At 48.8% G+C, this 21,171-nt stretch overlaps 3 protein-coding genes across 5 annotated transcripts; 2 read left to right on the forward strand and 1 right to left on the reverse strand.

Moving 5' to 3' along the window:
• Positions 1 to 22: 22 nt before the first annotated feature.
• SURF4 (surfeit 4) lies at positions 23 to 13,475 on the forward strand. Its single transcript, XM_071765819.1, has 6 exons — positions 23 to 328; positions 7,311 to 7,497; positions 8,654 to 8,730; positions 9,333 to 9,376; positions 10,338 to 10,524; positions 10,709 to 13,475. The coding sequence occupies exons 1-6, from the start codon at positions 281 to 283 to the stop codon at positions 10,973 to 10,975; spliced, it is 810 nt and encodes a 269-aa protein (XP_071621920.1). The 5' UTR covers positions 23 to 280; the 3' UTR covers positions 10,976 to 13,475.
• Positions 13,476 to 13,724: 249 nt separating this feature from the next.
• On the reverse strand, positions 13,725 to 16,646 carry SURF2 (surfeit 2). 3 transcript variants are annotated; one of them, XM_071765812.1, is made up of 6 exons: positions 16,565 to 16,646; positions 16,035 to 16,189; positions 15,726 to 15,829; positions 15,127 to 15,318; positions 14,720 to 14,883; positions 13,725 to 13,823 (listed from the first exon to the last, which is right to left on the reverse strand). In XM_071765812.1, the coding sequence occupies exons 1-6, from the start codon at positions 16,604 to 16,606 to the stop codon at positions 13,740 to 13,742; spliced, it is 741 nt and encodes a 246-aa protein (XP_071621913.1). In that variant the 5' UTR covers positions 16,607 to 16,646; the 3' UTR covers positions 13,725 to 13,739. The 3 variants fall into 3 exon arrangements, with proteins under 3 accessions (XP_071621913.1, XP_071621912.1, XP_071621914.1); XM_071765811.1 differs by having other exon boundaries at positions 16,499 to 16,628; XM_071765813.1 differs by lacking the exon at positions 16,565 to 16,646 and adding an exon at positions 16,429 to 16,556.
• Positions 16,647 to 16,657: 11 nt separating this feature from the next.
• Positions 16,658 to 20,695, forward strand: SURF1 (SURF1 cytochrome c oxidase assembly factor). The gene is made up of 9 exons (XM_071765817.1): positions 16,658 to 16,777; positions 17,384 to 17,465; positions 17,590 to 17,717; positions 18,074 to 18,156; positions 18,759 to 18,950; positions 19,214 to 19,286; positions 19,565 to 19,727; positions 19,957 to 20,038; positions 20,203 to 20,695. The coding sequence occupies exons 1-9, from the start codon at positions 16,739 to 16,741 to the stop codon at positions 20,267 to 20,269; spliced, it is 909 nt and encodes a 302-aa protein (XP_071621918.1). The 5' UTR covers positions 16,658 to 16,738; the 3' UTR covers positions 20,270 to 20,695.
• Positions 20,696 to 21,171: the final 476 nt, after the last annotated feature.

A 21,171-nucleotide genomic window follows, 5' to 3' on the forward strand; every position in this document is an offset into this window, starting at 1 on the left:
GGGCGGTCGGGCACTCCGCGGACCCTTTAAGCGGGCCGAGGGGCGGACCCGTCCCGCCCCCCACCCGGGACCGCCGCTCCGCCCCGTTCGCCGGCGCTGCCGCCCGCGCGGTGCCTTTAAGGCTTGGCCTACGTGGCAGCTGCAGCCCAGCGCGGCCCGGCCCGGCCCGCCGCCCGCTCCCGCCCTTCCCGCCCTCGGTGAGAGCCAGGCCGGGCCCCCCTCCTTTCCCCCCTGTCCCCCTCCCCAAGGCGCGCAGGAAGGCCGGCAGGATCCCGCCGCCATGGGTCAGAACGATATCATGGGCACCGCTGAAGACTTCGCCGACCAGGTGGGTGCTTTCCCCGTTCCTTTGTGCGCTGGGCCGCTGCCCTGGGGACGGCTGTGAGGGGGCCCGGGGCTGAGGGGGGGTGGGGGGCGGGTTAGGCCGCCCGGAGGGGACCGTGTGATGGCGGCCTCGTTGCCTTCCCCTCTGGGGCGGCTGTGGGCTTCTTCGTGCCCCCTCTGGGGGGAGGATGGGGTCCGGTTCCCCCGGGTTTAGGCCCCGCGGCCGGGGCTCTGCAGGAGCGGCTACCCCCGGCCCTCAGGCGAGCTCTGGTACCGGTAAGGAGATGGGTTCTGGGGAAATGGGTAAAGGGAAGGAGAGCGAGAGGCCGGGCTGCCCTCCGCTTCTTGTAGGGCGTCCAGGCTGGCAGACAGGGTGTGAAGGGATGTGGGGTGGTGGTGACAGCTAAGCAAAAATCTAACCCCTGCCTGATGCTTGGAACCTAAACTGAAAGTGGTTTGTCAGCACCGGAGGACTGTGCTTAGAACGGGGGCAAAAGGAAACAAACAAACTGATGTTTTCTTGTGATCCTTTATTTCAGTGGAGGCCCTTACACGTATCTCTGTTTAATAGAAGTTTGTGATCTCTTACCATTTATATGTGAGAGCAAGGATGTGTTGAGTGTAAGTAGTTGGTCTGCTGGTGTTAGAAAAATCTTCACTGTCACGGTGATTCATCTGATTGAAAATACGAGGCAGCTTCTAATCATATTTAGCGAGTTCTCTGGAAAATCTGATTCTGCCTGGTTCTACAACTCCTCATGATTGAAGCAGTGTGAGTTGTGTGCAGGGTAACACGTCAGGGCTCTGAGGGGGCTGTGCTGCCTCTCTCCCTTTTACTGGGTTTCACTGGGAAAACCTGTTCTGTGCTACCTCCCCACCCCCAGATGGAAGACTCATTTTGGAGACAATGCTGCTTATGGTGTGTGAAGGATTCAGTTCAATGGGTGTCTGGATCATCTTTGTCATCCTCTGTTTACCTTGTGTCCTCTTACTGCTTTTAGAGGAGAAAGCAAACCCGCAGTGTAGTTTGTGTTCAGATCCCTCGACAAAATTTACAACTCTTGTCTTGACCTTTATATAACACTTCTCTGTTTATTTCTGGGTGGCTATTTCTAGATGTCTTCAACACCCCTTTTTTCATACTACTGAAGCCCTTTTGTCCAGCTAAAAGGCAGTTTGCTTCATCCTGAAATGAGTTTTAAATGGCACAATTTAAATAGAATGTGGCTGAGCTCAAATAAAGATGAGCCTTTCCTGTAGCTGCAGAATTTGGGGTGTTTACATGCACTGAGCTGTCAGATTGCAAAATACTTTTTACAGCTTTCCAACTAACTAATTCCTTTAGTAATTCTGCCTCCAAATAGCTCCCTAAGAGCTCACTCACTGGGTACTGTGTGTGCTGCTGAAACTCAGTACCACAGCAATGTAGGAGTGGAGACATTTACCAAACAATAACCTTTGGTATAGATTGCAAAGTTAACACTTGGCAGTAGGGAAACTGTTAGTTCATCCTTGATTAAAAAAAATAAAATAAAATAAATACTTGGAACACTTGGACTGAAATTGTGTTGAAACTCTCCTGATGGAGGCAGAAGTAGTGAAGCTGGACAGTGGCTGTGCTGGGAGCTGAAGGTGTTCTCACTGATTACTTTGCTTTCTCCACTCCCTGTCCTGTTGTTCAGCACCCAGTCAGTCTTCATTTCTGCACCACAAAAGCCCTGTGGGAAAATGTTACAGCTAATTCCACAGCTTGTCAGTAAGGCCTGAATGCCTCCTCCAAAAGCAAGAATAATCTGTTCCTTAAATTCAAACACTAAAGCTGAACTTTTCTCAAATACTGTAATTTCCCTGTCAGCAAATTATGCTTTAGATGTCAGGATAGTAACAAGAGGCTCTTAATCCAGGGCTGAACTAGTGTGGCCTTGCATGGCTCACCTGACAGCTGTCCCAAACAAGGGGTTGTGCTGCCTCTCCCAAAGCTCTGTTCTCCTTTTCTCTCTCAGTAGCATTTTGTCACTGGACTGCAGAGCTGAACTGGCAGAGGAAAAAAAAAAAAGTTTGTATTTTCTGTTGGTTCAGTGATCTCATTGCTTAGGTCAGGTGAGTGCCAGTGGTGCTGCTGGGATCCCTTGTGGTGGGAACTGGATGTTAGTGGAGTTGAGTTTTAAAATCCAGGTGATACCCAGTGCAGAAAAGCCAGGGTCTTGGTTCAGAAGGATGCCCAACTACAGGCTTTATGGGTTGGGTTGGATTTAAGCCCTGTCATACCAACCTGATGTTATAAATTAAATAGTTTAAATGCTAAGAAGTTAAGCCCTTTTTTAGTGATTCCTGCTAAAATGTTACATGCTAGGTGCAGGCACCATGGACTGCTGAGGGGATCATACTGAAAGCTGCTGCATCTGGGGCTTGTTCTCTGATTATTTAGGGGTAGAGAACTGGTGGTCTCAGTAATCCTCATAAGAGGGAGCAGATCACAAGCAACTTTTCTGGTGCCTGGAATAATCTTTAGGAATGTGGGTGCCTGGTATTTCTGCCATTCTAATTAAATTAAAAAAAAAAAAAAAAAAAAAAGAGGACAAAATGCAAGGAGACTATTGAGTCATTGTACTGCAGTGAAAGGACCAGGCTCTGGGGAGGACCAGGGGAGAACCAGGCTCTGGGGTTTTTATTTAATTTCCCAACATAAATGCTGATGCATGTTATTCAGCTAATTCTAACATCTCTGTATCCAATTTTTGCAGAAAACAGAAGAAAGAAGAGAACATTTCATTGTTAGTCTGAATTTTTTTGTGCCTTATGTTAAAAAACATGAATTTGGAAGCTCTCTCAGTAAAGTAATCATGTCAGTGCACTCAGCCTGTATTGTGAGAAGCCCAATCACCCATCCTTGTTAAGATGGAAAAGAAACTTCCTGTGAAGGGAGAGACCAAAATGCAATACATGACTTTCCAGTCTTTAAAATGGGATTTGATAAATAGCCTTTTGGAAAAGGGAATTGGTGTAAAGCACCTTTAAGGAGTGAAAAGCATTGGCATGTGATATTTTCATGAAAAGCCTGATTAAGACCACTGCCAGGGCTCCAGGGGGTCAGAGCTCCTTTCTTGCCTTATGAAATAAGCAGGGAAGCCTCTGTTCCCAGTTCTCCCAAGTAACTGGTAGGCATGGATTAGCCCAGTGTGATGGATGCTGCTGCCCTCGACCTGGTGAGGTGGCATCTCCTGACGTGGATATGTGCAGCTTGGTGAAAGTGATTGAGCTTCCTGTTCCAGAAAAGGTGTCCCAGGCTGCTTGAGCTGAACAGGGTGCTCCCAGAACAAAGCAATGCCTTAAACAAATTGAGCCTGGATATTTGGGATGGGCCTTTGGGATGTGGGCTTATGGGGCTGAGCACCCTGCAGAGCTTTCTGCAGAGATCAGCAGAGCTGCTCATCAGCAGGATGGGAGCTTTCCTGATCCCAGAACAGACAGACACAGGAAAGGCCTCTGTGTTTGGACAACATATGCCTAGGTCACAGCAAAAATTCCCATCTCTGGGAATGTATTAGTCTTAAAATACCTGTAATTATGTTACTGTATGAACACTTTTAACAAAAGGGACTGGATTTTTAACGAAGTGGAAGCTGTTGGAGGTGGGGTATAGTTTGGAAAGGATAAGAGTCAAAACGGTCGCTTTTCCTTCGTGTGTCTTTATGGGTTTGAGTATTTCAGGGCTCTTTGGGAAAAGCAGATTTTGAGCAGAGATTTGAGCTGGAGATCCCTGGATCCTCTTGTGCATCTTTGCTTACTGAAATTAGAGGAGTGTTTCAATCTATGTTTGCCCCCTGCTAGAGGGGGAAGTGGCAACACAAACCCCCTCTGATGGATGTTAGTGGTTAACACAGAACCAGCTGCTCTTTAGAAATAGTTTTACCTCAGCGTTTTGCTGTCTTTTCTCAAGCTGTTTTGCCCCTTGCCAGCAGGCAGCGTGTGCTGAGAGCAGGCAATGCAAGAACTGTAGCAGAGTGAGCCATCCAGTTTCCTGATGTCACAAGTTTTAACACAGTCATTTTGTTTTGGCTTATCATGGAGTGTGTGTTTCAAGTCCCCTGGCCCAGCTGGATGGGTTTGTTAGGATTTGTGCTGCTTTCATCCCTGTGAATCATAAAGGAAGCAGGAAGTGGTCTCCAGTGATTGAGCCCTGGGTTGTCAGTGATGTGTAGGATCAAAACCAGGGTGTCTGGTACTATTCAGTCCCACTTCTAGAGATCTCCTGCTTCTTATTAATTACTGTCTTTAGCTAAGTTACTTAGGTGGTTTATACTCAAATCCTCTAACTGTAAAATTGATGTCTGTTAGGCTCTCTTGTAGGTGCCATGTAATTGTATCATTCATTTCTGTAGTTCTTCATGTCTGGTTGTTCTCTTGTTGGTTTTTTGGTCATACAGCCTGTCTCTGCAGCTTGCTCTGGTTTTTTGGTCATGCAGCCTGTCTCTGCAGCTTGCTCTGCACAGGGCTTTCAGCTGGTGTGGAGCTCAGGCAGTGCAGCTCCCTGAGTTACGGATGTGCAGGGATGATGTGTGTCATGATAAGGTTGCTTGGTGCTACAGCTGCCTTAGGCTTCAGCCTGTCTGACTTGTCTCAAGCTGATTGGGTGCACACACTCATGTTTGACTGATGGGGTGAAATTCCCTCTTTATGCCAGGAGAACAGGTGGATGTTAAATGTCTTCTTGGCTCCTTCACCTGGACTCTTGGCAGTTGTTTGGCCTCAGGGAAGGGGAAGTTGAGATCAGCTCACATGACCCACTTCAACACAACAAAGATGAGGCTGAGGCAGATACCCTCTGATGTTCTCTTCATTTTTTCAGCCTTTCCACAGCAGTGTGTTTTTCCTTTTCCTACAGGTGCCCAGCACTCCTCCTCTTTCCTTTCCTTCTAGACCAAAGTTGCCTGTTCTGCACCTTGACAAGGCAGACTTTGCAAACCACTTATGGGTTTTGTACTATTTACAAATCAACTTTATCCTTGGTGTTCTTCAGCAAGTTTGCCCAAATGCCTGGTGAAATCTGGGAGACAAGAAAGCTCTAAGCCAAGATGTGTGTCTCATTCAGTGACAAAGATCACTGATTTTCTTCTGACTCATTCATCCAACTGTTGATGTGGCTTAAAAAGGGCCTGAAGTGGCAGCCCTGTGTCAGAGTACAGCTGCACTTAAGATGCACTTGGTCACCTTGAGTCTTGACCCTTAGACTCTGGATGCATGTAGTACAACTGGTGTAGTTTGTTCCTCTATTAACTATTAAGCATGTTTGCTGGATTTTTTTTCTTGTTATAATCTTGAGTTACACAGTAAGCAAGGCTTGTCATTTGCCCAGGATTTGAAACGGTCTTTAATATTTACTAATGAAGAATAAACTTTCAGGAATGGGTTAAAGCCAGCCTTCTTTGCACTTCCATATATACTGGAAGGATGCAATGCTGGCAGAATTTAAAAAGAGAAAACAGATGCTCTGTCCTGAAAGAAACCAATCAGCTGTATTGCCTAACCTAAAGTCAATATAAGTACTGAATTATGAAAGAAAATGTTTGTGTGCCTTTTCTGTCCCTTTTTAAATAATATAATACAGTGCTGTCTGGAAGACACCTGTATGCACCTGGGTTTCCCCACCCTGTTCATGCTTCAAGTATTCTAATATTGCATAAACTGTGAATCAATGTGCCTTACAACACACTGAACTTTGTGTGGGATGGTGTGGGTTTGTTCAGTGGCTCCTCCTCCTGCTTCTAACCAGGAACCTCTGGAGTCAGGAGCTTTGTGGCACAGGCATTTCCTTTCACAAGTGTCCACCTGCCCAAGAGGCTCCTGCCACCTGAAGGATAAAACCTGCTGGATCATCCTGTAGTTAGTTTTAGATTAGCCTTGCATTTATTTCTTACCAGCTTGCACTTTGAGTAAGTGGCATAGCCTGACTCCAAGTGTGTCCTTCCAGGGATCAAAGCTGACCCTGTGTGTGTGCTTGCCCTGGGCCAGCAGCTGCCAGCTTCAGAGTGACAATGCAGATCCCAGTGGCAGGCTGCATTAAGTAACAACCAGTGCTGCTGAGGAAACAGGGTGGCAGTTAAGAACTTCTCATAATCCAGAGGCAGTGAGTTTTCCTCTGCACCCCATAGTCCTGTAGTGTGCTGGTCTAAACCCTGCTTGGCACTCCTGTTCCTTTCTCATGACCATAGGATGGAGGGGGTCTGGGAACAGGTAGATGTGGGTGCCCAAGGACTAAGGCTCAGTGTCTCTTGCCTGATAAGATGACTTCCTTTTCATTGCTACACCGAGTTGTAGATATAAATGCCAGTTTTCTTTCTGCAGAGGATGCTGTTTTCAGTGGAGGTGGAAACTGTACAGGAGGAGAGAGGGTGCAGGTTCGTGCAGCAGCTGCTCTGCTGGTCTGATAGCTGCTGCTACACAAGTACAGTGTCTTGCACTGTTGCTTTTCTGAAAAAGGGAACCAGCTTGGCAGAAAGCTTATTAATGTTTTTTAATTTGTACAGAATTAGTCTTCTGTCAGCCTGGGTCCCTGAATCGATTTTTTACAGGGTGTTGAGTGCCTGAGCATGTGGGTGGGAGTAGGATTGCCCTTTCAGCTCCTGGCTATCAGAGTTGAGCTGTAACATGAAACCCTGATGGACAAACTCAGCCCAAGGTCAGCCTTCCTCTAGTAAGAGCACCACCAAAACGCTGTTCGTGTCTAAAAAGGTGCTGGTGGATTCAGCTTCTTCAGAGTCTTTGTCCAAACTGCTCCTTGCGTGGAGCATGAGAGCACATCTCCTCCCAGTGCTCCCAAGCCTTGCCAGACTGGAAGTGGAGAAGAATTCCATTCAGTCCAAGTCCCAAGTCTGTGTTTCTCTCCAAGATGTCGATGACCCTGTGTGCATGAGGCTCTGCAGCCTGCATGGCTGTGTGGCACTGTGGCTGTCCCCTCCCCTAACCCTGCTGCTGTCTGCCCCCAGTTCCTGCGGGTGACCAAGCAGTACCTGCCCCACGTGGCCAGACTCTGCCTCATCAGCACCTTCCTGGAGGATGGCATCCGCATGTGGTTCCAGTGGAGTGAGCAGAGGGATTACATTGATGGCACCTGGAACTGTGGCTATTTCCTGGCTTCCATCTTTGTCTTCATAAATCTCCTGGGACAGCTGAGTAAGTGGTTCTGAGGCTGGTAAAGGTGGGTGCCGGAGCACCCCAGTGTGGCTGGCACCCTGGCTGGTGTCAGCACAGAGTGCTTTGCTGATTTCTTTAGCCACTGATGGCTTACAACTGATAGGATGGTGTGGGCTGAATGAAAAGAACTTGTAATTGACCTGCTCCTGCCTTTCCTGGAAGTGGTCTCAGAGTATTTCTTCTGACATGCTCCCTCTGAGTCAGAGATGCCAAGAATCCATTAGGACAATCTGGTTTCAGTTCTCTTTGTGCATCTCTAAACATAACACCACACCCCTGGATTCTATAAATGAAATACTCTATTTCCTTAAACAGGGCAGTATTGAGACTTTCTCATCTGCTGGTTTTATGGGTTTTAAGTCTTACCCTGCAGTTGGTACACTGAGAGAGGTGCTTGTGTCAGGCTTTCAAAGCCCAAGGAATCAAAATAATCCCAGAAGCAGAGTTTCTCTGTGTGTGTTAGGTAGACTTAGGGTGTCAGAAACAGAAGTAAAATTCTTCTCTGTTTTATGTCCCTGAGCTACTGTTCTTGATTGCTTTTCCAATTTTTTTTTTTTTTTTTGTCCTTTGTCTGGGGTTCTTTACCCTCATTTCTCTGCAGTCAGTTTAATTTACTGTAGTCACCAGTCCTCATGTCAAAGTGGCAAAGGCTGTCAGTGCTTTGGTACAGAAATTTTGAGGGGGATATAAAGAAAAGCTTTCAAGGAAAAGGAGTGCAGCATGTTTGCCCTATTAGTTATCTCGTTTAAAAAAAAAGCAAAGAAACACCAAACAGATGAACAAACAAAACAAAAACCTAGAGCCAAAACCAAACAGAAAACCTGTTATGAGTTTCTTTTTAACTTCTAATGCTTTAACACCAATAGCTGCTGTGCAGTGCTGTGTGCTGGGGACTGCATTCAGCATGTGCTTATCCTTTGTAAAATAAAAGATCCTTCTGGAATTATATTTTAAAGTGCACTAAAACTTACAGATTCTCCAAGTGATTTGTGCCAATGTGCCATTAAAATTTCCTTCCTGATGTTCTTGGTGGCACAGTTGCAAGATGTGCTTGGTTCAGTACAAGTTAGAATTCCTGCAGCAGCTTTTCCTCTGCAAGCCAGAAGTGTAACTGTGCTCAATTTCCCCAACTCAGGTGGCTGTATCCTGGTGCTGAGTAGGAACTTTGTGCAATATGCCTGCTTTGGACTGTTTGGAATTATAGCATTACAGGTAGGAGGCTCAAGTCTTCAGCCCTTCTAAACAGTGGTGTTTGAATCTCCTCTCTTAGCCCCAGAATTCCCAATATATTTAAATACAGCCCTGGAATTTTTCCTCCATCCTGGCTTAGGGCCAATCCCCAGTGGCATTGAACTATTTTGCTGCTGCTGTTCTTCTGATAGATCCTTGGCTGTAATTGCAATTAGTCAGCTGGAGATGTTGATTCAATCCTTGACCTTGACCAATTTAGCAGAGGTAACTTGGAATTTACCTGGTTGTCAGGAATGTGCCAAATGTAGAACTTGGAGTTGCTTTGGCCTTTAGCACACAGCTTTTATAAAGGATTTTCCCCACCACAAAGGATCCTCACTGATGGCATTCTTCCTATTTTAAACTGATGAATTTTGAACTGATGAAGGACAAGTCAAATTCTGGCTTCTCTTCCCCAGTTTGCTCTGGTTCATTGGGCCACATTGCTGTCCCCTACCTCATTTCAGTATTACATACTTATAACTGATTTATGCTGTGGAAAGTATGGGTTTGAGGTTATAAATTAAATACAGAACTTGAGTGTAATTTAGATGGTGTTTTAACTTGTTTTCTTCTTTGTCCAGACTATTGCATACAGCATTCTATGGGACCTGAAGTTCTTGATGAGGTATGTCTGCTTCTTCAGGTTTTCTGAAAACAGAATGAAAACTGTTGTCTGACACTGTCTCTCACTGACAGAGGAAATTATATTTGTATGTAATATTTATTAGGAAGATTGTATAAATGGTATATCTGCATTAAATGAGCTTTAACAGCACGTAAAAAAATTAAAAAAACATTCAGTCTGTGTTAAACTGCAGATGGCAGGCTCAGTGCTGTAGGGAGGAAAGACTGATCCTGACCCATGAGGATCCAGGTGCTCTGGGACTGAGCTCCTGGCTGAGAGCTGGTCAGTGAGCTGCTGGTGTGTCCTAACTGGAGTGGCAGTGTGCTCCTGTGTGACTGAAGCCATTCTCTGAGGACACCAAAGCATGCAGATACTGGAGTGGTTCTGGGATTTTTAAGCCTTGAACACCTTCTCCAAGAAGAAGACAGGGGTTCTGAAGTGTGAGCTCTCTTGTGACATCCTGGGTGATGGCTGGGTGCTGCCTTTTCACCCTTCCCCTCTGAAGGGAGGGTGGGGGGCAGCTCAGGAACTGTACTCTGGGCTTACTACAGCCCTGTAAATGTGTAACTTCTTGCAGCAGTGCTGCTGCTCTGTTTTCTCAAAGCAACCTCTGAACTACTTTGGCATGTGTGGCTAAACCTGGGGTACAGAGTAACTTCAGCACAACTGAATTCATGCTGTAAGGGATGCTCAGCAGCTGTGCCTGAGCTGGGGGTGCTGGGCTGCTCTGGCAGGCTGCAGATGTCTGCACAGAGGGCTGTGAACCCTTGCTGTGGTCAGGGCTGCTCTTCCAGCTGTGGTTCTAATGCAGACACTCATTGCAAGGCCACTCCTCACCAGCATGCAGGTTCTTGCTGAGTTGAAATTGTCAGAGAAGACTTTCCAGCTACAGATCACTGCAAACTGCAATAAATTGCTTTTTTCTTTCCTCCCCTCTCCCCCCATTTCTGTCTGTCTGTAGGAACCTTGCCCTTGGGGGAGGTTTGCTGCTGCTTTTGGCTGAGTCCCGCTCAGAGGGGAAGAGCATGTTTGCTGGTGTCCCTACCATGAGGGAGAGCTCTCCCAAGCAGTACATGCAGCTGGGGGGCCGTGTGCTGCTGGTCCTCATGTTCATGACACTGCTACATTTTGACATGAACTTCTTTTCTGTAAGTACCACAGTATAAAAATGGGAATTATGGAACTAGAACCTAGCAGCGAATCCCAGGTTGGCTGCAGAACCTCCTCAGGGCTGCCCATTAAAATCTATTTTTAGAAGAATGAATATTTTAAAAAAGTCATTGTGCTGTGCCAGCCTGCCCTGTAAGACCCAGATGTTATTTTTCCTTGCAGATTCTGCAGAACATTGTGGGCACAGCCCTGATTATCTTAGTGGCAATTGGCTTCAAGACAAAGCTGGCTGCCTTGACTTTGGTCATCTGGCTCTTTGGCATCAACATCTACTTCAATGCCTTCTGGACCGTCCCAGCCTACAAGCCCATGCACGACTTCCTCAAATATGATTTCTTCCAGACCATGTCTGTCATTGGAGGGCTGCTCCTCGTGGTTGCATTGGGCCCTGGTGGAGTCTCCATGGATGAGAAGAAAAAAGAGTGGTAACAGGAATAGCAACACTTCTTGGGACATAAAAATATTAAGTCCAGAACTGATTCTCTATGGATTGAACAAAAACTGCCAGCATTTTACACGTACATGCCCCCTTCCTCTTAAAGGCACAGGTGTTTTGAATTTGATTTACAGTGGCACCAGTAATGTAATGGTTAAAACCCTGTTTCTTCAAGGAATGTTGCCTAGGCTCATTCTAACTTTCTAGATTTGGAACTAACCCAAGGAACCTGCATTTTGCTGATGCCTCAGTGAGTTGCAGTAGAACAGTTGCTGTCTTTTAATGTCAGCAGTGTTTTCAAATTTGAAGTACTGTGAGCAGATACAGCTGGATCATTCAGTGTGCTGCTGGGTTCTAGCTATAAACAAGTGGATCCCCTTTCTCACCCTCATCAAAACTGTCTTGTGCATAAGGAGTTCCACTGCTGGTTATAGCATTGCTTATCAAGGTGGAAAGCAGCAGAAAAAGAATCTCTGTTCTTTTGCTGCTTAGAGGCCTCTCATTGCATTTTAACAAGAGGGGGAGGGCTCTCCTGCCCCAAAGAAAAGGCAAAAGAAAACCCTGAAAGTAGTTTTATCTGCCTCTAGGTAAGAAAAGGGAGAGGGGTTTTCAGTATGTCCCAGTTCTGCTCTCGAGGGGAACCAGGGAGAATCCTGTATGGCTTCCCAGATGTCAAGCAGGAAGCAGGGGAGGTACTCCTGAAGAGACAACATTATATTCTGTTAAAATTTGTCTGTGCCAAAAGAATTCTTTCTTCAGCATTCTTTCCCCAATGTTTTCTCTCCTGAATTCCCAAGAAGGGAGCTGCAGGTACCATATGAAAAGCTCCTCTCTGCTATTAACCAGCTCCCCTTCATACATGCCCCAAATTCATATCCAAATTGCAGGTTATTGGTGAAAGTGTCTTCAGAATTACAGAAACTCCTCTTTTTCCCTGTAAGATGAGAGCAGTCAGTCCTCTAATCTCTAGTCTAGCTTCTAATCTAGCTGCTTAGATTCATTCTCTCAGCTCTAGGTCCCAGGTGAGTGACCAGAGGAGGAGCTGGGGTGCTGGGTGGGCTCCCATGGGCACCCCCTTCTCCCTGCCAGCTCAGGCCTGAGAGGTGCAGGGAGGGAGCGTGGCAGTCAGCTGGGAGCTGCCAGAACCCCAGCTCTCCCCTCTGTGCCCCCAGGGCTGTAGCTGAAGAATGCAAGTGCAGAGTGAGCAAGCAGCCAGGGGTGTCCCTTGCATGCCCAGGGGGTGACAGTGAGGGTTGCCACAAGCTCTGTGCCATGCAGGTGCTGAGTGCTGCTCAGAGGAGCCATTTTGTGCTCTGCTGGTGAACCTCTCTCACTAGATCATGAAAGAATCCTGGAAAGCAGGAGCCCTCCCAGCTTGCTCACACGACCCCAATTCCTGGCACTGTTGTCTCCTTGAGAGCTGCTCAACTGCTGGGTTATTCAGGGACCCTCAGCTGGGTGTCCCCAGCCCCTCACCAGGCTCTCCCTGGGGACACTGACCTGGACAGCTCAGCCTCAACGGTTGCATTTAAGGTGAGAAACGGGCAGAAGGACCTGGGGACAAAGAGAAGAGCATTGGTGAAGGTTAAACCATTGAATTCATCAACTTCAGGGGAAAACAGCCTATGTGATAGCAAGGTCTGCTGCTGCTGCTGCTGAAGGACACAAATTGGTGTGTGGGGAGGGGGGGGGGAGGGCAGCATTTAAGGTCAGGTCACATAGGTGGCTTTTTTTGTGGAGGTTTTGAGAGAAGTTTTCACCTGAAGTGTTTGTTCCCTGTGCCTCTCTTGATAGCAAAACAAACTGGTCTGAGGTGATGGGCACACAGCACAGGATGCTTTCCCTCACTTTCCCTGCAGCTCCTGTGATGGTTTCAGGTGACATCAAGGCAGCCATGCTCAGATCCCTTACCTGCTGTTGATGTTCACATAGTATTTATAAAGTTAATGATAGAAAAGTCTTGTAAGTTAGCCCTTTTCCAACTTCTTTGTGTCCTGCCTAACTGAGGAGCTGGGTATCAGACAAGCCTGAAATACCAGTCTCCTCTGTCAAAACCAAGTCCCCTTTCCAACAAAAGACCCCAGAAAAGGAACTGATACTGTCCCTTGCAGCAGAGAGATTTTGGTGCTAAAGGGGCAGAGTTAGGTAGAGGGCATTATAAGATATTTCTAGGCAGCACAATGCAGACTCACTGACTGTGAGTCCTGGTGCAGAAGATTCTGGTCTCCTACAAACACTGCTGTATTTGTGCATCTCCCAAAAATACAGTGACCCCTCCCTGTGGCCAAGAAGCTCTCACAAGCAGGAAGTCAGCTCTCGATTGGCTCTGCAAAGTATTCTGGAATTAATTCTGAATATATTTTTGCTTTCTATGTGGAAAAAAAAAAAAAGTATAAATTCTCATTTTATGCTGTATTTTGTACCTTAGTTGTGTTTGAAAATGTTTTGATTTTTGGAAACAATCAAAATAAAACAATGGCATCTTTGTATCCACCTGGCGGCTGTGAGTGGTGACACCCCCCAGGGGGCTGCCTGGCCCTGCTCCTGAGATGTCCTGGGTGTTTTCCCTACAAACCCCACCATTCCAGGGAGATATCCAAGCCCTGAGCTGCCTGTGCCTGGATACAGGCATCAACCTTCCCTGTGTGCTGGGGGGAACACACCTGAGTTCCACCCCACTATTCCCCTCCCCAGCCTCCTGCTCCCTCTCCAACTCTCACACAACACCCTCCAGGCCAAGTATTTTATCATAAAAATTTATTTGCCATTGGCCACCTTCTTGAAGTTCTTGGGTTTTCGATGATGACTTTTGAATTTCTTCTTTGAAGGGCCTGACTGCTTCTGTAGAGGAAAAAAAAAAAAAAAAAAAAAAAGAGAGAGAGAGAGAGAGAATCAGCTTATTTCCAAACCCCAAATCCAGTCTCCTTTGCCAAGAGACAGACCAAGCACAGCCCTGGTCCCACCAGCCAGGAGCACTCCTGACAGGGCTGTGCTTCCATTGCTCAGTGATGCTCTCCCAGGAGAAATGAGCCTAAATTTCATCCCCCCTTCCCTTTCCAGTGTGATGGTTACAAGAGATCCAGAAGCTGCTTTGCAGAGTCAAGGGTTTATGCAGCTTTATAACAACTGCCTGCTTCCCACACAGAGGAGGATCAGGGTGTGTCCTGTAAGGCAGGACCTGCCTCACTCCTCCAAAAAAAGCAAAAAATTGATTTAGGAAGACCCTGTGAGCTCAAAAAGGTTTAACTAAAGTTTTTGGGGAGGAAGATGATGGAACCCCTGAGAGGTGCTGCAGTCTCCCTGTTACAGAGAGCATGCAGCAGGATCCCAGCAGTTATTTAGGCTGGGCATTAGAAAGAATTTCTTTCTGGAGAGGGTGGTCAGCCATTGGAATGGGCTGCCCAGGGAAGGGGTGGATTCTCCATCCCTGGAGATATTTCAAAAGAGCCTGGATGTGGCACTCAGTGCCATGGGCTGGGAACCACGGGGGGAGTGGATCAAGGGTTGGACTTGATGATCTCTGAGGTCCCTTCCAACCCAGCCCATTCCATGATCCTAGAGGCAGGAACATCCCTGCTGGAGCAGGCAGGATAAACACTGAGTGAATGCAACTCACAGCTCAGGGGAGCTGGTGTCTGGCACACAGGGAGAGTTGTGAGCAGCTTCACACCTCCTGCTGCCTCTCAGACAGGCACAGAGCAGACACCCAGAGCTGCAGGCTGCTGCCTGACACCCACCTTCCCCCTCTTGGTGCCACCTGCTCTGCTGACATCCATCCTCCCACCAGACTCTCCCTTCACACCATTCTGCTTGGCCCCCTCCTCCTCACTGTCTGTTGCAAAGTTCTCAGTGCCCTGGGAGGCCTCTGGAGCTCCAGGGCTTTTTTCAGTGAAGAGCGAGGCTGAAAGACAAAGATTGAGCCTGGGATCAGCTCACTGAACACACAGCTCTGCCTCTCCCAAACTTTCCTTGAAAGAGAATTTTAAAAGATGATTTTGCTTCTGAGCAAGTGTCACCCCTGGAATGCCTGGGGAAGGAGAACCCCAGCAGTGTTTCCATGGAAGGGAGCAGCAAGAAGCAGCTGGGAGGCAATTAGCTGACCAGCTCCCTTTAGGACCCAGGTGACAGGGACGTCCTTACTCACGTGGGTACAGGTCACTCATGCTGTCATCTGTCTCCTCTCCATCCTCGTCGCTGGACTTGGGCTCCCAGAACTCCTCTTTCCTGGAGGGCTCCCTCCTGCTCCCTCCCCTCTGCTCATCAGGGCGCTGTGCCCGCTGCTTCTGTCGCAGGCAGGCGGGGATGAACTCCAGGCCTGCCCTCTGGCATTCCTCATCTGGGGAGGGGGGCAGCACTCAGCAAGTGCTAAGGCACCCCAGGCCTCTTCATTTCCAGCTCTAACTTATGTTAAATGCAGCTCAAAAGGTCGTTGAGCTCCAGCTCTTACATCTGTGTGTTCAGCAGCGATCCCACGAGAGGTGGGGGAGATTTAACACAGGGACTGAGCTGGAGGTCTGAGCCACCTCCCTGGGGAGGGTTTAGAGCCACCCTCCTCAAGCAAGGATGTCTCAGGGTGATTTAGAGGCCTATTGCTCCCTCCCTCTGCAAACTTTCCAGCTGAGGAGCTCACACAGTGTGTTACTGCCAAGCTAAAGGGATCCCCTTCCTTTATGTAGAGCTACTGAGATCTTGACAGCTCGGAGAACAGAGGTGTCTGGTTGTACCTCCAGAAAAGCTACTTACAAGTTTTTAGGGCCTTCTGGTAGCGTTTCCCCTGGACGTGCCTCAGCACATGCTCTGGAAATTTATTGATGTGTCTGAGAGTGAGCTTGCAGAAGAGCTGGTGCCTGCCAGACAGAGAGAAAGAGCCCACGACACAGCTTAAGTGTGCTGTCACTTGGTAACTTTTCACTGACAAGCACTGTGATCAAAGGTGATAAATAATAATAAATAATAAAGGCTGTCCCAGCCTTCCCAAACCCATCACCAGTCAAGAACTTTGTAAAGCTCAATCACTTCGTGTCTGAGATGGGATGGAGGAACAATACGTACAGATTCTTTGTGCTGGGCACTATGTGGGGCTCAAAGTTGCCATAGTCAAACTCTCTGGCTGTCTGGAGCAGCCGCCGGTACTTCTTGCCGTTGGTGTAAGCCTGTAGCTCCGACAGGCGGCACGGCAGCTCGTGTCCTGTCAGCCTGCACCTCACCTGAGGAAAAGGACACCGGGTCAGGGAAGCCCGGGGAACCCCCAGGGTAGGGCAGGGCTGGAGAGACCTCAAGCTCCCACCAGCGTCTTCCACGGCGGCAGAAAAGCCCTCGGGGCAGTGAGCTGAGTGGGGCCGAGCCCACTCGCCGGGGTACCCCGGGCTCCCCCCGGCACCATCCCCATCCCCATCCCCATCCCTGCCCCCTCAGGGGACGCGGCCCCGGCACTCCATTCCCTCACCATCCTCTCAGGGAGGCGGCCCCGGTGCCCTTTCCGGGGATGTCCCCACACATCCCGGCTCCAGCCCCACCTTGCCCGTCTCTGCCAGGCTGAGGAGCGGGTGCTGCCTCAGGAATTGCTGCTCGGCCGCGGGCACCTCGGCCATGGCCACGCCGCCCGCAGGCCCCGGCTCCACCATCGAGAGGAGTGACCAGAGAGGATCCGGCACCAACTTCCGGTACCGCTTGTGCCGGGGAGCCGCCGACGCGCACCATCGAGAGGGGCGGCTAGAGCGGGTCCTGCCTGCCGTGGCGCGGGGGACGGCGTTGCCATGGCGACCTGGAGGCTGCTGCGGGAGCGGCCGTGCCGGGTGAGGGCCCAGGGGAGCGGAACCGGGCCGAGGGGAGCGGAACCGGGCCAAGGGGAGCGGAACCGGGCTGGGTAAAGGCTGAGGAGAGCGGGGCCGGGCAGGGTGAGGCCTCAGCCTTCTCCAGGCCCCGTCTCCCCGCCGCTGCATCCCGGGCCGGGCTCCCCCAGGTCCGGGCTTTGGTTGCGGTGGGTTGGTGCCCCCCGGCGCGGTGTGGGCACAGGCTGCCCCGCGTGGGGTGTTGCGGTGCTAAAAGCGAAGGGAATCGGTGACGGAAAGGGGGTAAATGTCCTTGTGGCGCTCCGGGGTGTTGGGAGGGGGAGGTGCTGGGCTGTAGCACACAAACAGGTTGGGATGGTGTGGGTGTTCCCTGGCGGTGTGGATGGAGACGGCTCGGTCACTTGCTGTGCTGTTCTCAGCTCTGTCGCCGGAATTTGATTTGTTTTTATTATTATTATAACCTAACCTGTAGTGTTTCACGGGTGGTTGCTCAGATGAGGTATCAGCGTGTAAACAAAATTCCATGAAATCATCCAGGCAGCTGGGATCACGGGGATAAAACTTGTGCAGAGCCAGGGCACTACAAAAGATCTTTCTTACGTTGTGTAGGTGTCACATTGCTTGATCAGAAGAACCCTTTTTGGGTATCCCCTGACCAGAGCAGGTTCTGGTGTGGCCCAGCAGAGTAAAGGTAAGAAAAGGTTTGTTTTGGCTTCTGCCCTGGTTCAGCCTTATGCCAGGAGGTGACATTTCCTGCAGGAACTTGGCATCTCCTCTCCTGTACAAATCCTACTCCTCATTCTGTTTATCTCTAGATGTTTGTTTGAGGTTCTGCAGACCACAAAGTTCTACAGCAGCTGCTGACACATCTGGAGAGGACATTGTGCTCAAATGGGGCCTTTTCCTGGTCCCTCTGACTGCATTCTGCCTTGGCACGTGGCAGGTACAAATAAATATTTCATTTTTTCAAGAGCTGAGCACTTGTGGGTTGTTAGGTTTTTCTATCCTTGGCTGCTTCAGCTCATTTAAATCCCATGCAGGGGAATATTTGTTGGTATTTGTTGTTGTTTTACATTTCTGCTTTCCAAGTGTCATTTTTAAGTCCTTAAACGAGAAATTCTTATTTCTTTCAGTATAAATATTTCCTTGAAGTCAGTAGCCTCCATTTTTGTCTCTCCCATTGCCCTCTTTTCAGCCGTGTATGAGGAGAAACTTTGGACACAGATGTTCAAGGCTTGCTGGGGTTTTTGCATTGCTCTGCTCTGCCATCAGGAATTTCTTTTGTCTTTGTGCTTCCAGGTTCAGCGACGGAAGTGGAAATTGGATTTGATTGCACAACTGGCATCAAGAATTACATCAGAGCCCATCCCTCTGACCTTAGAGTAAGGAGACTGAGAGTTTATTCTCTACAGAGCACTGTCAGTGTGCTGGGGACATGTGGTCTGGTTCCTGCACTGATGAGCTTCTGCTCAGCTGAACTGCAGGAAAAGGGAGGAGTGCAGTGGGAGTCAGGATTGGCAGAGAAACTGGAAAGATCATGTTCAGTTTTGTATTTTAGATGAGAGAATGGGTGCACACTTCCCTGTGGGGCACTCTAAATGCAGGTAAAAAGGGTGAATCTGTGTTCAGAACCACCTGGTGTGCAGTTAAATTGATCACCCTGAGTTGGATCAGTGATAGCAGTAAAATATGAAGCCAGCTGCTCACTGGGTGAGCTCTTTCCCCTCTTTTTCTCTGCCAGCTGCTCACTGGGTGAGCTCTTTCCCCTCTGTTTCTCTCTGCCAGCTGCTCACTGGGTGAGCTCTTTCCCCTCTGTTTTTCTCTGCCAGCTGCTCACTGGGTGAGCTCTTTCCCCTCTGTTTCTCTCTGCCAGCTGCCCCCCCCTGGAGTGAGGTGTGAGGAAGAAGGTGAATCCCACAACAAAATCCCCCAATTTGATTTACCTCTCACAACCATGATTTTGCTTTCCTCTTGTTCCCTGCAGCCCCATGGAACTGAAGGAACTGGAGTACAGACCTGTCACAGTCAGAGGGCACTTTGACCACTCCAAGGAGCTCTATATTTTGCCACGCTCACTCGTGGACCCTGAGAGAGAAGCCAGAGAAGCTGGGAGGCTGACATCCCACCCAGAAAATGGAGCAAATGTCATTACCCCTTTCTACTGCACAGACCTAGGGTGAGTTAACAAGTCATGGTTCAGCTCAGCAACTCGTTCTGAAAAGCTGAATCACACTGGTGGGGTTTCTATAAATCATTTTCCCTTATAAGGCATCTCTCCCAGTCACTGGGCTCAGTTGGAGATTGTGTTTAAATTCCCTTGCAACATGCACTCAGATGACAGAAGTGGCTCCAAACATATGGGTTGCTTCTTTCCTTGGTACTCAGCTGTAGGCAGCAGCAACACATCTCCTCATGAGCCATCTCTTTCTGTAACTCCAGGGTCACAATTTTAGTCAACCGAGGATTTGTGCCCAAGAAGAAGCTGAAACCCGAGACCCGGCTGAAGGGACAGGTGAGGGGGGCAGGGGATGCTGGGTGTTACTTTCTGCCCTGTGCTCACTTCTGAGACTAAAGAGAAAAGCTACTTTTTGTTCAGTAAATAATGCTTTTTTACACACAAGGAGCTGTTCTTGATCTGATTTTTCCCTGTTTTGTTAGAGCACTGCTCCCCTGCAGGGCACAACTGCCTGATTTATCATTAGACCCCACAAGTGCCCTGCTTTTCCAGCAGGACCTGGTATGCTCAAATACACAACAAACCTTGAAAGATTTCCTTTTTTTTCCCTTCAGATTGAAGATGAGATTGATCTCACTGGGGTGGTGAGGTTGTCAGAAACCCGGAAACCTTTTGTGCCTGAGAACAACGTTGAGAAAAACCGCTGGCACTACCGGGACCTGGAGGCCATGGCCAAGGTGACTGGTGCTGAGCCCATCTTCCTGGATGCAGATTTCAGTAAGTGACAGAGGAACCCAGCCCCACTTTTAGTTTCCATCCATCTTCCCCCCTTTCCATTCAGCTTTTTCCCCTGGACACTTGGGAAAATGTTCATTTGCCTTGAGCACCACCTGGCCCTTGCCCCACAGCTCTGCCCCGCGGAACACAGCTGCCCCAGGAAGAGGAGTGGGGTACCCTGATGATTCCCCACAGCCCAGGGCTGTAACTTGTGCTGTTGTACCTACAGGAAGCACAGTCCCAGGGGGACCCATCGGAGGCCAGACCAGAGTGAGCCTGAGGAACGAGCACATGCAGTACATTGTCACCTGGTGAGTGACACAGTCTGCATCCCCTGCTTGTTTTCAACCTGAAGCTGTGCCTGACATTCCTGCTCCTGCATCACTGGGGCTGAGGGAGCCATTGTGCTACAAAAGCCTCTGAAGCTTCAGCATTTTCATAGTGATTTGAAAGAACTGTTTGTTTTCTTTCCCAGGTATGGCTTATGTGCTGCAACTTCATTCCTGTGGTACAGGAAATTTATACAGAAGGTGCCTCTGTGACTGAAAGGTTCATCTCTGATCTGTGCTGTGAAGAGCAGACTCCTCAGTCCTGAGTACCTGAAGCACCCCAAGTCTCAGGGCCACACGTTCAGTCAGCTCCTGCAGCTGTCAAGCTGTGAATGCTTTCAACATCTGATGCATCCTCAGCTCCCACCTCTGTGATCTGCTGCAGCGTGGAAGCCTTGAACTTCAACACCAGAAGTGACTGTAGAGACTCCCAGTGAAGTCAGTTAATGCAGGAAACTCAAGGTTACATTTTGCTATTGGGGTCAATTGTAAGCTACAAAGCTTGAACTTCTCCACTGCTGTATTTTTCTAAAGACCAGGGATTTTGTGATTCTAAGTTTCTTTGCACTGTGTAGTCACTCCTGGAATGGTGGTGGTTCACAGCAGTTGCACTGGAATAAATGAAGAGGGCCTCCAGGAGCTTTCCTTGTGACTTGCATTGTGCATCTTAACAGTGACAGACCTGAATTTAAGGTTTCTCTGGATACTTGAGATTATCTGGATACTGATACTGTCTGGATTGAGACAGCCTCTGGCTCCCTCAGCTGAGCCCAGTCAAGCTCAGCAGCCTCCAACAATGACACAAGGCAAGCACCAGGCAGGTGGTGGTACCTGATACACAGGGTTCCTCTCCCACACGTTTATCCTGCCCTCACTGACCATCCTCACACCAGAAGAGGCACCACAGATCTCCTAGCAGGAGGTTCCTGTTGTGAAGTGTTCCAACACCTTACTAACCCATACTTTAAGTAGTAAGGAAGTTGATCTGGAACACCTTCCAATTGAGGGATGTTTGCATAATAAACACATCAGACTTCATGCCAGAACCAGCCTAGCCTGTTCAACCTCATGGTGACAGCAGTGGAGCTGAGTGTCCAGTTCTGGGCCCCTCAGCT

This window comes from Heliangelus exortis, chromosome 22, assembly GCF_036169615.1.
Source record: "Heliangelus exortis chromosome 22, bHelExo1.hap1, whole genome shotgun sequence".
NCBI lineage: Eukaryota > Metazoa > Chordata > Aves > Apodiformes > Trochilidae > Heliangelus > Heliangelus exortis.

Excerpts from the sequence above, each read along its gene's own strand:
- SURF4 (XM_071765819.1), top strand. The coding sequence starts at position 281 with ATGGGTCAGAACGATATCATGGGCACCGCTGAAGACTTCGCCGACCAG. Across the intron at positions 329-7,310 it reads CTGAAGACTTCGCCGACCAG|TTCCTGCGGGTGACCAAGCA; the intron begins GTGGGTGCTTTC and ends GTCTGCCCCCAG. Across the intron at positions 7,498-8,653 it reads AAATCTCCTGGGACAGCTGA|GTGGCTGTATCCTGGTGCTG; the intron begins GTAAGTGGTTCT and ends TCCCCAACTCAG.
- SURF2 (XM_071765811.1), bottom strand. The coding sequence starts at position 16,606 with ATGGTGGAGCCGGGGCCTGCGGGCGGCGTGGCCATGGCCGAGGTGCCC. Across the intron at positions 16,190-16,498 it reads GCCTGGCAGAGACGGGCAAG|GTGAGGTGCAGGCTGACAGG; the intron begins GTGGGGCTGGAG and ends CCTTTTCCTCAG. Across the intron at positions 15,830-16,034 it reads GTGCCCAGCACAAAGAATCT|GCACCAGCTCTTCTGCAAGC; the intron begins GTACGTATTGTT and ends TCTGTCTGGCAG.
- SURF1 (XM_071765817.1), top strand. The coding sequence starts at position 16,739 with ATGGCGACCTGGAGGCTGCTGCGGGAGCGGCCGTGCCGG. Across the intron at positions 19,728-19,956 it reads CTTCCTGGATGCAGATTTCA|GAAGCACAGTCCCAGGGGGA; the intron begins GTAAGTGACAGA and ends TTGTACCTACAG. Across the intron at positions 20,039-20,202 it reads ATGCAGTACATTGTCACCTG|GTATGGCTTATGTGCTGCAA; the intron begins GTGAGTGACACA and ends TTTCTTTCCCAG.